The sequence below is a fragment of the Centroberyx gerrardi genome, chromosome 5 (assembly GCF_048128805.1).
Source record: "Centroberyx gerrardi isolate f3 chromosome 5, fCenGer3.hap1.cur.20231027, whole genome shotgun sequence".
In the NCBI taxonomy this organism is placed as follows: Eukaryota; Metazoa; Chordata; class Actinopteri; order Beryciformes; family Berycidae; genus Centroberyx; species Centroberyx gerrardi.
This window is the reverse complement of record NC_136001.1, coordinates 18600728-18615859: the sequence shown is the minus strand read 5'-3', so window position 1 is coordinate 18615859 and position 15132 is coordinate 18600728. Positions and strand designations below refer to the sequence as shown.

Genomic DNA, 15132 nt, shown 5'->3' with positions numbered 1-15132 from the left:
GACCATCACCTTGTAACAGTGGACATCAAACTGAAGCTGAAAAGAACAGGCCCGCCACCCAAAGGAACACCAAGATTTGATGTCAGCATGTTGAAAGATCCAGGAAAAATTCACATTGCAAGTTCGAAATAGATATGAAGCCCTCTCAAATAACGCTAAGGAAGATGAGGAGGTAAATGGGAAGGACATTGACAAACACTGGGGAAATGTGCCTGAAGCCTACAATGAAAGTAGCAAAAAAGTAATCGGACACAGGAGAAAACTGCGGAAAGAATGGATCAAAGTGGAAACATGGAAGGTCATTGAGGAAAGGAGAGAGCTGAAAAAGAAAGTAAATGACACCAAATCGCTAAGGCTGAAACAGAAACTAGAAGCTCAGTATAGAAAGACCAACACACAGGTGAAAAGGCTAGTAAGGAAAGACAAGAGAGCCTACCTGGAGGAGCTGGCCAACGCAGCCGAAAAAGCAGCTACAAGCAACCAACAAGGAACAGTCTACAAAATCACAAACCTGTTATGTGGTAGAAAGTTTAGAACCAGTAACCTCATCAAGGACAAACATGGACAGCTACTTACCACACAAAATGAACAGGAAGAAAGGTGGATAGAACACTTCAGAGAGGTTCTCAACAGAGACCCCCCTCTAAAACCAATAGAGATACAGGAAGCCGCAGAAGACCTGGATGTCAACATCAACCCACCAACAAAAAGGGAAATCATTAAAAAATGTGAAGTCCCCAGGTGCTGACAACTTAAATGCAGAACTCTTCAAAGCTGATCCAGAATTGGCTGCCAACATCCTCCTTCCACTGTTTACTGACATCTGGGTGGAAGGGAAGATACCATCAGACTGGGCAAAAGGAGTGATTGTTAAAGTACCAAAGAAAGGCACACTATCAGACTGCAACAACTGGAGGGGCATTACACTTCTGTCAGTTCCCAGCAAGATATTCTGCAAGATCATCATACACCGAATGACATCAGCCGTAGATGAAATACTCGAGACGAGCAAGCAGGATTCAGGAAAGGCATAGGGTGCACAGACCAGATCTTCGCTCTCAGAAACATCATTGAGCAGTGTAGTGAATGGCAAGGACAACTATACATAAACTTAATCGACTTCCAGAAGGCTTTTGACAGCATCCACCGTGACAGCCTCTGGAAGATCCTCAGAAGTTATGGTATCCCCTCTCATATTGTGAACATCATCCAACAGTTTTACAACAGCTTTTCCTGCACTGTAGGGGCAAACAAAACCAGCTTTGCAGTAGAATCTGGAGTCTGCCAGGGATGTGTAATGTCAACACTATTATTCAACCTCACCATAGACTGGGTCATGTGGAGAACAACAGAAGATCAGGCGAGAGGAATTCAATGGACTCTCTATTCCACCCTTGAAGACCTTGACTTTGCCGATGATCTAGCCCTTCTCTCACATACACATCACCACTTACAGGAAAAAACAACAAGACTCCAGTCCTATGGGCAACAAGTTGGACTGGTGATCAACTGTAACAAAACCAAAGTCATGCCCATCAACATCAATACACCAAAAGCAATAAGAATAAATGAACAGATCATAGAAAACACCCATAACTTCACATACCTAGGAAGCACCATTTGCCACGATGGGGGTACCAGCCAAGACATTCACAACAGGATAAATAAAGCACGTGCAACATTCACAAGACTAAAACAAATCTGGAAATCTAACCAATACAGCTCCAAAACCAAACTCCGAATATACCAAAGCTGTGTATTGTCAACATTACTCTACGGAGCAGAATGCTGGAAAACAACAGAACAGGACACCCATAAATTATCTACCTTCCATACATCATGCCTACGAAAATCATACATATCTTCTGGCCAAACACCATCTCCAACAACAGCCTTCTTAGAATCACTCAGCAAGACAAAATACATACAACATTACAGAGACACCGGTGGACCTGGATTGGACATGTGCTCAGAATGGAAACAACAGCAATTCCCAAAGTTGCATTACATTGGACCCCAGAGGGTAAACGAAAGAGAGGGAGGCCCAAAATAACATGGCGCAGGAACATTGAGAGAGAGCTACAACACCACCAACAAAGCTGGGGAACCATGGAGAAGAAGGCCAGAGACAGACAGAAGGAGGGACTTTGTTGCTGCCCTATGCGCCAGCCGGCGAAATGGGAATGAGTGAGTGACGTCATTCATTCAGTTTGTTTGTGATACAGGACATTCACTATCGAATCCACATATGTCATCAATCCACAAGCATGCCAATCATATCCTAACCTCATCCCAAACTGGCCTCTGCCTTGTGTTTGTGTTTGCCACTACTGACTAATACCACCTGGCTTAACGGTACTGCTGCAGCAGCAGGAACAGCGACCACATTCCCTGGAGCCCCTGGTAAAACTGTGGACTTTGACAAGGGCCTACAGCCCGATAAGATAAGATAGCACTTTATTAATACCATTGGGGAAATTCAGGGAAGCTTGCCTCCCCGTTGGAGAACTCAACCGCGACCGCCAAACCTGGTTGGACTGGTTGGCAGGCTAGCTTCAGTGGGAGGCAAACCGCGTCTCTTCGTACCAACCACCAGCTCTTCAACAAACCTCTATCGCTAACCGCCAGACCACACCTTTGGAGCGGCTGACAGGTTGGCTTCAGCGAGACGCGAACCGCGCCTCTTCATACCAACCACCTGCTCTTCAACGAACCGTGCTCGCTAGCCGCCACGCCACCTGGTCCAAATTATGAAAAAATAACTAGGAAAAAAAACAACTTAAAAAAAACCCGGCACAATGCCGGTTTTGACAGGATTGCGATCATCTGAAGGCGTGTTTTCACAGGGTCCTCATTTCTCTCAGAAACACATTTCAGTCAACTATTAACTTAGAGAAAGTTTCCAAACACGCCCATCAAGCGTCCAATAGCTACTGGTCTGAAATGAGGACCGTGTAAAAAGGTTCCCAAAGAGAGCCTCTTGCCGCAGTCGAAGCAACAGCTGTACCTTCATACCTTACCAGTGTGGTAAGGTATGAAGCTCAAGACCTCGAGCTGGGCTTTTTATGCCCTGAGCTGCTGCGACCAAACACATCAAACTTCTGATTGTGATGTCATCAGTGCAGCTGAGACAGGCTCTGATTGGTAGAGCAGAGTCCAGCTCCATCCAATGATGTCATAATCGGTTAGAATGGTGAAGCAAAGCCGTGTTCTGAATGGTGGAGGAGAAACAGCGGGCCAAGCCACCGATTGAATGCCAAAATTAGTTTGGATTATTTGAAATATTTAGCTTATTACGTAGAACTTCTATTTGGAGTAAGCTTGTAGATGCATGCATTTACAAGTCAAACTTTTCAAGACTAATGTATGTAAAATAAGTCAAAATGTATGTGCAATTGGATGTCACATGCTTCTTAGGCTTGAGACTTGACTTGGACTTGTTTCGAATGACTTGAGACTTGACTTGGACTTGCACCAAAAGACTTAAAATCAGCTCTGCTGTCTAATAGCTGGACCATAAACACCTGTAGTCACACACTAATGGTGACTGCTGTTTGAATCGATGCATCACTTCAATAACATTTAGTGCACACACACACACACACACACACACACACACACACACACACACACATAATGTTATGGTACCTGTGGGGTGGAGTGGGAATAATAAACTCTGTTGAATAATTTGAATTGTATCAGTCTCAAGTTCTCATTAATTATCTTCTGGATTATATTGCAATGTGCTTTTACATTAGCTTGCTCTCATGTGACTTAAGTTAGTGGTCTTTAAACAAGAGAATGTAATATGTGTGCAGTCATGCACGTTTCATGTAGGATAGTTGGTTGTGTTGATCTTTACTCCATTGTTAAGATTTATGTAGTTACCCTTTTTTCTAAGTAGACACATTACACTGTAAAAGAAAAAAATATATAACCAATAGAGAAAAGGATGATATTAACCGCTATACCGTTATACGCTGTTCTGTTCCAGTCTAACGGAAAGGATTTCCATTGGTTAGAACAGGTGAACTCTGAGGGAAAAAACAACAACTTTGGGTCAGGAGAAGTGATGTGACGTTCGCGAACGATCCGATGCTTTTCAACGGCTCTTTGGTACGAACGAAGGGAACCGAGTCGTACTTGAGAGCCGTTCTTTTTATTGTGCCCAAATTTCACTGCCTGCCCTAAATCCACTTAACCTGACGCGCCAGATGGTCTCGCGTGATCGTGATCTCGCGAATCCAGCTGCCTCGCAAGGTGCTGAAATATGACCGCCGCTGCTGAATTATTTTTTTTTTACGAGAGGAGAGAGGAGGGGAGAGGAGAGGAGAAGAGAGGAGGAGAGGAGAGGAGAGGAGAGGGCTCCGTCTTATCTCTTTAGAAACTAACGTTATATTATTTTGCGCTACGGACGCTTCATATCCAGGTCAATTCACACACCTGTGAGTATTATTATGTTATTGTTTACAAGTAAGTAAGCCTTGTTTGAGCCGATGTGGCTCAGAGGCCAGGAGCTCATCTCCTGTTTTTGTCAAAGCAGCTCAGGTGTACACACCCCAGGACAGTTCACTAGTCCATTGCAGGGTTTCTACTAGTAGTATCTGTATATTTTTCTCTATTTTATTTTATTTTTCTCTATTTTTATAATATTGAAATATTGTGCAGAAGTTGGCTGTAGTATGGGCCTTTTGCACAAAGTATTATTTTGATACGTTGTTTTACTATTTATTCTTAAAAATGTTCTCGTGTGAAATGTTTTTCAGATAATTGTTTATCTATCTGATTTGCACTAAAATCTGTTTTGCACAAAAGTTCATTATACTTGTTTTTTTATTGTGCCAATAAAAAGTTTTCTAATATTAAGTGTTGCATGAATTGCATTCAAGGCAAGGCAACTTTATTTACATAACACATTTCATACAGAGGGTAAATTCAAAGTAGTAAATTCACTGACAAAGCAGAGGGATATGGCGTCACCTTGTGTAATGTTTACAATGCAGATCATTGACATTAGGTCTGGCAATACGAGTAATTTAGTGCTGCTAAACCTAGTTCACACATACGAAATGAAATTATATTGGTGGGATGTCTAAATTTGAATTTGATCCAAATCTTACCCTATCATTATCCTAGTGATTATTTCGCAGATAAACCTAGTGACCCCCGCCCCCTAAAAAAGAAAAGAAAAAAGAACGATGAACGGCTCTCGGAAAGGAACGGAGCCATAAGATCCGGCTCCCATCAAAGAGCCGTAATTCCCATCACTTCTCAGGAGGCAGCACGAGAGCATGTTAACTAGGGAGGAAAGATTAATGACTTCTGGAATCTTTCCAACGTCTTCTCAATGATCTATAGAGAGCCTAAGTCCCTCCCCTTCCGCTGTCCACCATGGGACCTTATTTCGGAAAAAATATGTACGGTAGTCAACGGCGAGAGACAAATAATTGTTTGATCCCGTTTGAATTGTGCCATGACTTACACATATGATGTTTTGTCAATTTAAAAGATAATTTTGCAAGTCAAGAAAGTCGCAGTTTGTTGTAAAACAGTACAGTAACGTTTAGTTTTGTGTGAAACCGCTCAGTGAACTACATCTCTCGTCTCGCACAATATACGTCACCAACACCAACATGGAACGAAACATAGGAAACACACACAGGCATCGCGTTAACGTTAGCCCCCACTGTACTAAAACTATCCTAAACCAGTTTAAATCCATTCTTACTGTCTACCTTCCAGGTTGTGTATAATACTCCTGCTATCTGAGAGGGACTTAGCTTCAGCGGCTCTGGGTAGCTTGTGGAGAGAGGAAGTTACGTCACTTGCGCGACTTTTGGGTGTGTAGTCTTTCTAATTACGTATTTTTACAGTCTTATAGTTCAACAGTTTTACCACAAACTGCGACTTTCTTGACTTGCAAAATTATCTTTTAAATTGACAAAACATCATATGTGTAATTCATGGCACAATTCAAACGGGATCAAACAATTATTTGTCTCTCGCCGTTGACTACCGTACATATTTTTTCCGAAATAAGGTCCCATGGTGGTCCACCGGAAGGGGAGGGACTTAGGCTCTCTATAAGGAGTACTTTGGCTGTCCCTCACATGGTTTCGGGCTGCTGACCAATCACAGCTGCACACGCTGCAACGTCACACTATTTGATAACACAATAGTTACATATGTTTGCACCATCGTTTGCACCTATGGAGTGCAAAACCTCTATGGTTGCGCCCAAAAACCTCCTTGCCCGGGGAGTGTCCCTGAAGTGTCCTACTGCTCGCACCGATAAAGAAGCCCAGCCCATTCAAGAGTTATATCATACTATTCCAGGATGAAAGTGGCTGTTGTGTTTTAGCTGCCCTGTAGCCTGACGCGTGCCTGGTCCGTCCGACAGACAGCTAGCTGTACGAGCGAGCGAACTACCCGAGGGTAAGATCATGTCACAGCTAATACTGAAACTAGCTTGGCACTGACGAAACAGCACTTTGATCTGTAGTGTTGCACGTTTCCACAAAATGATAAAAAGATAGATTACAAAGACGAGCGTTTTTGCTGTTTAGCTAATGCGGAACTACTGCTCTTACTTGCTTTGTAGACCAGCACTACACGTTATGGTGACAGGAAGCCAATATCACTTAACTTCAGTACCACCACCAAAAGCGTGATTGTTGAATTATTTTTGCCCATTTTCAGTATGTGTTTGACGGTGAACATTTGAAAGATGGGGATACAAGACAGATCTATCTTCTATCTTAAAAAGAAAACACTTGAGAAAATTTGTCCCAAGTTTGTATTTCATACCGCAGAGCTTTCTCATATTCTACAGTCTACATCCCATTTTATCAGGACACATAACAGGTCGTGGGCCAGGTTTCAAGGACAAGTATATCCTGAGTCCCATGATGGAGAGCTGTTCCCGTGTTGGGTCCCTGGCTGAGAAAGTTGCCCACCTGCAGTAAACGTCACACAGCTATAAAATGCCTTGTCCTCCGGTGCCTCTTCCTTCCCTCCAGACAGACATGTGGCTGCCCATGCTTGGCCTGACCGCCCTGCCACACCTTGGAGGGTTGTATGGCGGCTACACCACACGCAGAGAAGTGAAGACCTGGTACCCAACCATTCAGAAACCATCGTGGCGCCCACCAAATGCAGCTTTCCCCATCGTGTGGACCTGTCTGTATACAGGCATGGGGTGAGTGTCATCAGTTTCTGAGACCTCCTGCAGTCATCTGTTATTATTCACCATTACACCAATCAGCTCAATGCCAGTGATCTGCCTTCCTTATCTGAAGTATCCTGTCTTGGTCATGCAGGTATGGGTCCTACCTGGTCTGGAAAGAGCTTGGAGGTTTCACTAAGGACGCGTTGCTGCCCATGGGACTGTATGGGCTGCAGCTCGCTCTAAACTGGGCCTGGACTCCCATCTTCTTTGGCGCGCACAAGCTGAAATTGGTAAGTTTAAACCTACTGACCACCTTATTCACACGGCGACCATTTTGAACACTCTGCGTGGGAAACTCTTACCTAGAAGAGCAAGTCCCGCCCAGCTCTGTGCTACTGTTGTGAACCAAGATGCATTATACAAACATTTATCATTTCACAGATTCCCCACATGAAAAACACATTAGGTCAAGAATCCAGAGGGATATATCAGTTCACATTTTAATATATTTGGCCCAGCCTTGGTTTACCAACTAGTAACTAACTTCCTTGCTAAATTCAAGTTGTTGTTGGTCCTGAGATTGTTAGATAAAACTGTTCAGTCTATCTGAAGTCACTTATGTTATGAAGTATTGAAGTAACACTAGTTTTATATATACGCCAGTCTTCTGGGTAGAGTTTCCAACCCCGAGTGTTGGCCGTGTGAATAAGGTCAATTGGTTTTAACTGGGAGAACACTGGGGTGTGATGAGTGTGACAGAGCGACATCCCGTGCCTGTGTTCAGTAAAGTCTCTCTGTCTACTTAAGGCGCTCATCGAGATCGTGCTTCTCACTGGAACGGTGGGAGCCACCATGGTGTCCTGGTATCCCATCAGCCGCACCGCCACCCTGCTCATGGCACCCTACCTGTCCTGGCTGTGCCTCGCCACCTCCCTGAACTACTGCATATGGAGGGACAACCCTGAGAAAAAAGACGAGTAGTGTCCAGTTGTGTGTGTGTGCTTTGAATAAACTCTACTTAAATTTGCAATGTGCAGTAAATGTGTGAACACTAGGGATGTGCAGAGAGCCCAGTATTTGTTGAGGCAGCAAAATGATTTGTATTTGTATTCGAATAAAAGTGGAAATAGGCGTAACAATCCTGTTTTTGTTTTTATTACACTTCTAATTTTAGGATATTAAAGTGTTAAAATAAGTGTTCTTCAATAAACTATTTTGCAAAGGAGGGTTCCCACAGCAGGTCTTGAACCCCGGTCTCCCAGACCACGGATGACTGCGCTGACTCACCCAAAGATCAGCTCCGCCAGACACACAGACCTGCAGCCATTTATACATCCATGACACATAGACAGACAGCAGAGGAGAGAGACGGAGACAGCGATGTAACCTCGCTAAACTACGAGTCCCGACCTGCGCGTTGTTATTTGACATGTTTTATTTTTTCTTCCCGAAAACAAATAATTTTTAAAATATTTGTACAAAATAAATATTCGTAAAAACCCACTATTTGTGCTTTTCTGAATACCGGATTCGGCTCCACCCCTAGTGAACACATAAGTGTACTTTAAGGTTGTTGTCTGAAAAGACAAACCATAATCCATAATGGCAACTTGATTCAGATCTTTCTTCAGCATCCTTTGCATGAATCATTACAAATCTGAATGTGAGTTTAAAAAAAGTTTTTTTTTATTTTCTATGTAAATCCAGCCAGTATCAGTGGCTACAATTTGTAATTTAAAGGTAATATTTGACAACACAATGTACTTAAAATGAATGAATGAAAAATTTGCAGCTTGTTCTATTCATATTGAATTTATTTTTCAACAAATTATTGGTTTGCTTGTAGAGTTGAGTGTACAAATAAATGCATCGATTTGCTGAATGCTTTTTTTATATGAAGAATGCCCATCTGTGCATCATGAATGGCTCGTGGAGTAGTTAGTCATGTTACAAACTGTTGGAATAAAGACTCCTAACCAAGACTCCTACTAACCATTTAACCATTTAAATGGACATCTTTTTCAAAAAGCTGACAAGATATTGAGTTTATTGTAGTTCTGCTTGGAAGGCAGTCAGTCTGTTTCCATAGCAGACTCATGTGCCAGGACTTCATCAGGATATTTAATGTAGGATCAACAGCCACATTTGAGTATTTGAAATTGGAATATCTGAGAAAAATTTCTCTTGGCTAAAAGATGCAAAATTTGTAAATTGCATCTTTTTTAATTGGTAATTTGCCTGTAATCTGCTCAGCACACACACAAACCTTCAGTAAGTACGATTTATACTAACTGCAATATACTGTTGCATGCAATATGCAAAAATTCATACAGTATTTCATATAATTATCTTACAATAATAAGATATTTATCTATTTAAAGCCTTTCCACCTGCCCCTTTCTTCCTTTTGTTGTTATATCTCCATCATCTCCCAAAAACTACACTCTATGTCACCTACATCTGCAGAGTGAAATTGGTCCATAAATTGAGATACCAATAATAAGCTTTATTTCTACACAGACAGGATGAACAAAGAAACTAAATGAACATGCTATTTTTCAGGAGCCTTCTCTGGACCGTCTTCTGGTGACTTGGCGGAGAATCGCTCCATTAAAGTCTTCCACAAACCCTTTTTTTCCTCATCCATCTGCTGCATCTGCTGCATACTCCCTGTACAATTTAAAGAAAAAGAAAATCAAGATTAGGGTCATTTTTCTTAAGCGTGTTTCATTGGCATGTTGGCAGTAACAGTCCAGTGTTTCGTAAACTGTCAGGACCTTGCATTAAGAACATGCATCATGCTTTCAGTACTGTAGGTCACTTAATTCTACTAAATGCGATACTGTGGGATCCGTACCTGACAAAAGCAATTTACATTCTTCCACTGTAACTCCAGTAAAGCTCGTGTCTCTTACTCGAGGGAACTGTGGACAAATACAAACAGAAATTGAAAAACTTTTAATTCTTTTTACTGGTTTTCACAGAGAAACAGAAAACAAACAAACACCAAAATAGACTTCAACAGGACTCAACTGAATACAGGGGAAACTTGTCACATGAATCATTTCCAATTTAACTGCACAATACACTCTTCTTAAAATGTTAAGGAGGTTATCTCTCTTTTTCCAATTCTGCAATATTAGTCATTGGCTATCAAAATAAAAAGTTAAATGTTTGATGAGGTGTACAAATACCAAAATGACCTGATGACCCCAGACACAAGCATTTTTCCAATCTGAAGTCAAACCAAGAGAATCATGTAACATTCTGCTTTACTGAAAGATCAAGGGAAATGTGTATATTTCTGTCAATTCCAGATAATTTGACATATTTCCATCTGCAACTCTTAAAATCAGCAGCTTCTTTATACACAATGAGCTTCTCTAGAGAAACAATATTGTATGTTGATTTTAAATCCAATTAAATTACATTTTTAAATTTAAATCTCAATTATGCATTGTGTCGATTGTCGAAAAGTTTAGATTCATTTTTTAAAATTTGGATCCATATTATATCCTCAGTTAGTTTTGCAAAGATTTTCTTCATACGTGTCCAAATTGATCCATGTTGGAAACTCAATTATTACTTGAGCTAATTATAAATGTGACATGTTTTTACAGTGTACTTCAGGGAGAGATTATACGCCCAAGGAGAGTAGAGAGCGAGCTTTTGATATGAAACGTCCAAACAGTCAATATTAGTGGTGTCCTGACTGGAAAATGCTTTGTTTTCCTTATCAGGGAATGATTGCTGAACAGTCACTGCAATGAAGTGCTTTGCCTCCTGCACCATCTTGAATAGGATGGATAGATGATTCCTCAGTAGATACTTTTCTTGCTGACCAAATAATTATCTTCTTCTGTTATTAATTTCTTCCAAGAAAATGATTCCAAAATATTGCATACCCAGCCTCAAAGGGTCATAATAAGTCAAATTAATTATCACAAAAGTTCTATAACAATGGCACTAAATGCATAGATACAGTAGATACGATGACACCAGCACATGAGATATGTGACTCAAATACACTTACTCTTTCTCTGTACACATTGGTGTTGATGCGGGCCAAACTTTCATACATCTGGTCACACTTCTCCGGATCTGAGATCTGACAGGAAACAGTTAAAGATTGAATAGTGAAATGTACTAGGGACCAGGACAAATCTCAAATGCTAAGCCACAATCTTTCTTGGAGAACAGTATGAGAACTAGAATAAGCTGATAGCTAATGGAAAAATTATGCAACTTTTATAATTTCCAGCTATTGCATCCTTTTACACTGCCTAAGAGAATAAAGCAAAGCAAATGATCAAAGTGCAAACAAAAAAGGGGCACTGAGTAACCAAACATACAAGACTTCAATTATAGGAGAAAATTTGGAGTCTTACACAAAACTAGCTAACAACTAAAATGTGGGGAAGCATATATAGGCTAGTCTCCCTGGCAACCATTTCCACACTGCAACATGGGGCCAGGGGACCACCACTCATTTTAACAATTTAGCTTTTATAAGTTATTCCTACAGACTGTTTGTTGGAGACTATCAAACAACCCTCTCCCAGAGCCAGAAAACAGACTTGTGATGTCAGGTATTAAAGCCTGGAGTTGCTCCATACAGAATAACTTGGAAATGATAGGAAATCTGACTGGGTGATCACCTATGGGGATTTTGTTTCTCAGGGACAGGGGGCAGCAGTTGAGGACTGGGTTGAGAAATGATAGAGGGTGTCATGTCAAACTGTATGCCAAATATGTAAGTTTAATTTTGTTTCCTTTCCAAGTAGTCACCATCACCAAACAGGCTCACCAAGCAAGTCTGTCCAAAGTGATTCCAGCTGCTGGTGTATGGTGTAGACCTGACAACACCAAAGCATTTTTTGAGTAAAAGTCATCACGTGGGTCCTAAAAACCAACCTCATATTCTTTTCCTACAGAGTACCTTCAGAGTTTTTGTTTTTTACCTGATGAAAGTACTAGTATGAGTCTGCGTTCAGGCTTTGGGATCAACTTGTCAACTGACAGGATTCTCTTCAACGGCTGAACGAAGTTTAGCTGTTAGATATTCAGTTTGGATTAAATGCGAAGGTACAAACTGAGGCACAGATAAGTCGACTTATATGTCAGCCTTTACAGTTGTATCTTGACCGTGCAATGTGTGAATAGCTGGTTAAACATGACAAGGTCGATGGCTATTAGCTTTATCTGCGGGTGTCCTCACTTATCCCCTTAGCTAGGTAACCTACGTTATGTAGCTCCTCGTAGGCAGAGAGGTTAACGTTAGCTAGTAGCCAAGCCACAATACCTGCGTCATTTCACCCTCACGGAAGGCAGATGCTACTCTCTGTCGCAGAAACGTCCCTAAATCACGACCTTTCTTGGAGTCATCCCGTGGCCATTCCTCACAGAGTTTCAAAAACCGACGATACCTCGTAGCAGACATGTTTGTTTTGGGACGTAATCGCCTTGCAATAAGTTTGAGCTTTATTGCACACCGTACTTGCGTTGCATCTAAACTATTCCTCCCTGGTGTAACATTTCATCCGTTCCCCTCGTTGCAGAACCACACACGTTAAAAACCAAGATGAGTGGATCAGCCGGTAAAAAGGGACCATCTGGTGTTGTGGAATGGATCGGTACCGCTTGTCGATTCGCAACAGACAGAAATGATTTTAGAAGGCGAGTGAATGTGGACATTAAATCGTTTAATGTGTTTGCGAACCTTCTCGTTGTCTCCACGGTTAGCGCATTACTAGCTAGCTAGCTGGCTAACGCACATATGTCGTTAGCCGGATTTGCCCTTGCTCTGCCGAACCTTGGTTAGCTCAAACAATTTTTCACCTAACGTGGTTTTCTTATAGCTGGCCTAAATATGTGGTTTGAGTTGTTGTTTGATTAACGTAATAACATTGTAACAAAACATAATGTGACTCAGTGTATATAAAATCTCATTTCTTTTACAGGAATCTTCTGGTCAACTTGGGTTTATTTGCAGCTGGTGTGTGGGTTGCAAGGAATCTCTCAGATTTTGACCTGATGTCTCCTCAGGCTGTGGCATAGTAAAGTTTCGTCAACATGCAGCACCGCCCGACCAGGATGAAGGTGAGGTGTCTGCTGAACTAGAGCCAGACGAAAGCGATGTTGTTCTGCCTTCTGTTTACCTCACATATAGCGAAATAGAAAAGTGTAGGCTATTCTGGACACCACCATGTGTTCCTACCAAAGTGACTGCTTCTTTCTTTATTCAACATTTGGGACCAAATATGGCCGAGGGTCTAGGGGAATTTTTTTTTTTACTAAAGCGTCATTCCGAGTTTTATGTGTAGCCTGTTAAATTCACTAGTAAGTAACGATTATTTATTATGAATGATAATGATTATTTCAGATGGTGGTCAATGGCTGTCCGCTGTAGAATAGCAAAATATAAATAAATACAATTATTAATCATAATATTGGGGGGTGCAATATGATCATTGCTGAATATACGTCCCGTCACGTATAATGTTTACAGTCCTGCTATATATCCATTTTGGAAAAATAATGCTACCTGAAATTCATCAGGCAATATTTTAATTGACATGGTTTGTCTCCATATTGTTTCTTTAGGTGTCTTGGACCAAAACTGAAGAAAGAAAGGACATGATCAATACTCACACTAATGGCCATACAACTTTTATTATTAGATTAATTAAAGATATGTCAACATATTGACCTCAATTGACTTTGCTTTTCTGTATTTTACTTTTCTCAGATGTCGCTGTAGAAGGCTTGCAAACAATTGCATTTAACATCAGTTCCTGCTCACAGATATTGAAATAGTTACTTTTTAAAAAAAAGATTTTATAGGGCTACTTTCTAATCAACTGGAAAAATAATCTAATCATTGGCGACTTGCATCAGAAGCTGTCAAGTTACTGTGGTTGGCACATTTGTCAAGTTGAATCTTGTGCCATGTGATCTGTGCAGCCATGTCCTCTCAAGAGCTCTTTTGTGCCGCTGCTCGCAAATGTTTGTCTGTTGGAAAGAAATCCCTTTCCACTCCTCTGAGTCTGGACCTGGCTGCTCAGGTCTTGGCTGTTGACTTGGGCTTGAAACCGGCTCTGCTGTACGATGTTAACAGCGCCAGTGCAGAGCAAGTGCAGCAGTATTTGATCTCACTGCAGTCTGCCCAGCTGGTGTCCAAATCTCTCCTCACACTGGGTATAAGTGGCAATGCCCTCATTGTTAATCCAGCTGTGGTATCAGCAAATCTAGAGCAGCTGCTTCATGGGAGCGATGTGGCTGTGATTGATGTCTGCCACTCACTGGAAAAGCCCAACATCACTGACCCTCTGAGTGGAGATTTGAGGAGCATGACACAAGATTTACTGTTTATTCTAAGAGGGTTTGTACAACTGTCCGAGGTAGAGAAACCTCTTTATGTTGGAGAGAAATCTGAGGAGTGGAACCTGTGCACCCTCTTTGGGATTTTATTGGGTTACCCAGTCACCTACTGGTTTGATCAGAACAAGAGTTTTGAAAATTGCCTGGCGATGACACCACTGATGGTGACGAAAGCTTCAGCAACATGGCAGGCAGACACTGAAGGCCACAGATATTGCCTGTACTCCTTCAGCATCCCAGCGATTCTGCATGAAGAGACTCGGTCCCCCCTGGAAAACTGGAGCCTGCGTCTTCTAGAGAGATTTCAGCAGCAAACTGTTTTAAGGGATCTTACTGTTTGCCAGTCCACGGTCACATTGCCCTCAGTCTGTCTGTGATGCTAGCACAAGTGTGTTTTTGAAATAAGTTATATGTCAAAATGTGGGTTTACTGTATCACTCCATTAAACTGACTCAAATACACAGCTGTCCAAAGTCATTTATTCAGAAGCTACAGTATTCAAATCCCTCTTCGGTTTAAGAGGAGTCCTTACGGTCAACACAGGGTTTCTATGAGCACAGGAATAAAACTGAGGCCAAGTCAAG

The 15132-nt window shown here is 41.6% G+C and overlaps 4 protein-coding genes across 6 annotated transcripts; 3 read left to right on the top strand and 1 right to left on the bottom strand.

Moving 5' to 3' along the window:
* Positions 1 to 6204: 6204 nt before the first annotated feature.
* On the top strand, positions 6205 to 8319 carry tspo (translocator protein). 3 transcript variants are annotated; one of them, XM_078283812.1, is made up of 4 exons: positions 6205 to 6435; positions 7024 to 7198; positions 7320 to 7458; positions 7976 to 8319. In XM_078283812.1, exons 2-4 carry the CDS (start codon positions 7026 to 7028, stop codon positions 8147 to 8149), a joined length of 486 nt encoding a protein of 161 aa, XP_078139938.1. In that variant the 5' UTR covers positions 6205 to 6435; positions 7024 to 7025; the 3' UTR covers positions 8150 to 8319. The 3 variants fall into 3 exon arrangements, with proteins under 3 accessions (XP_078139938.1, XP_071768790.1, XP_078139937.1); XM_071912689.2 differs by having other exon boundaries at positions 7020 to 7198; XM_078283811.1 differs by having other exon boundaries at positions 6853 to 7198.
* A 1334-nt stretch (positions 8320 to 9653) lies between these two features.
* uqcc2 (ubiquinol-cytochrome c reductase complex assembly factor 2) lies at positions 9654 to 12623 on the bottom strand. The gene is made up of 4 exons (XM_071912703.1): positions 12471 to 12623; positions 11202 to 11276; positions 10026 to 10092; positions 9654 to 9838 (listed from the first exon to the last, which is right to left on the bottom strand). The coding sequence occupies exons 1-4, from the start codon at positions 12606 to 12608 to the stop codon at positions 9720 to 9722; spliced, it is 399 nt and encodes a 132-aa protein (XP_071768804.1). The 5' UTR covers positions 12609 to 12623; the 3' UTR covers positions 9654 to 9719.
* An 88-nt stretch (positions 12624 to 12711) lies between these two features.
* On the top strand, positions 12712 to 13886 carry tomm6 (translocase of outer mitochondrial membrane 6 homolog (yeast)). The gene is made up of 3 exons (XM_071912708.2): positions 12712 to 12844; positions 13129 to 13267; positions 13772 to 13886. The coding sequence occupies exons 1-2, from the start codon at positions 12750 to 12752 to the stop codon at positions 13223 to 13225; spliced, it is 192 nt and encodes a 63-aa protein (XP_071768809.1). The 5' UTR covers positions 12712 to 12749; the 3' UTR covers positions 13226 to 13267; positions 13772 to 13886.
* A 118-nt stretch (positions 13887 to 14004) lies between these two features.
* On the top strand, positions 14005 to 15009 carry c5h1orf74 (chromosome 5 C1orf74 homolog). Its single transcript, XM_071912695.2, has one exon. It carries the CDS (start codon positions 14134 to 14136, stop codon positions 14923 to 14925), a length of 792 nt encoding a protein of 263 aa, XP_071768796.2. The 5' UTR covers positions 14005 to 14133; the 3' UTR covers positions 14926 to 15009.
* Positions 15010 to 15132: the final 123 nt, after the last annotated feature.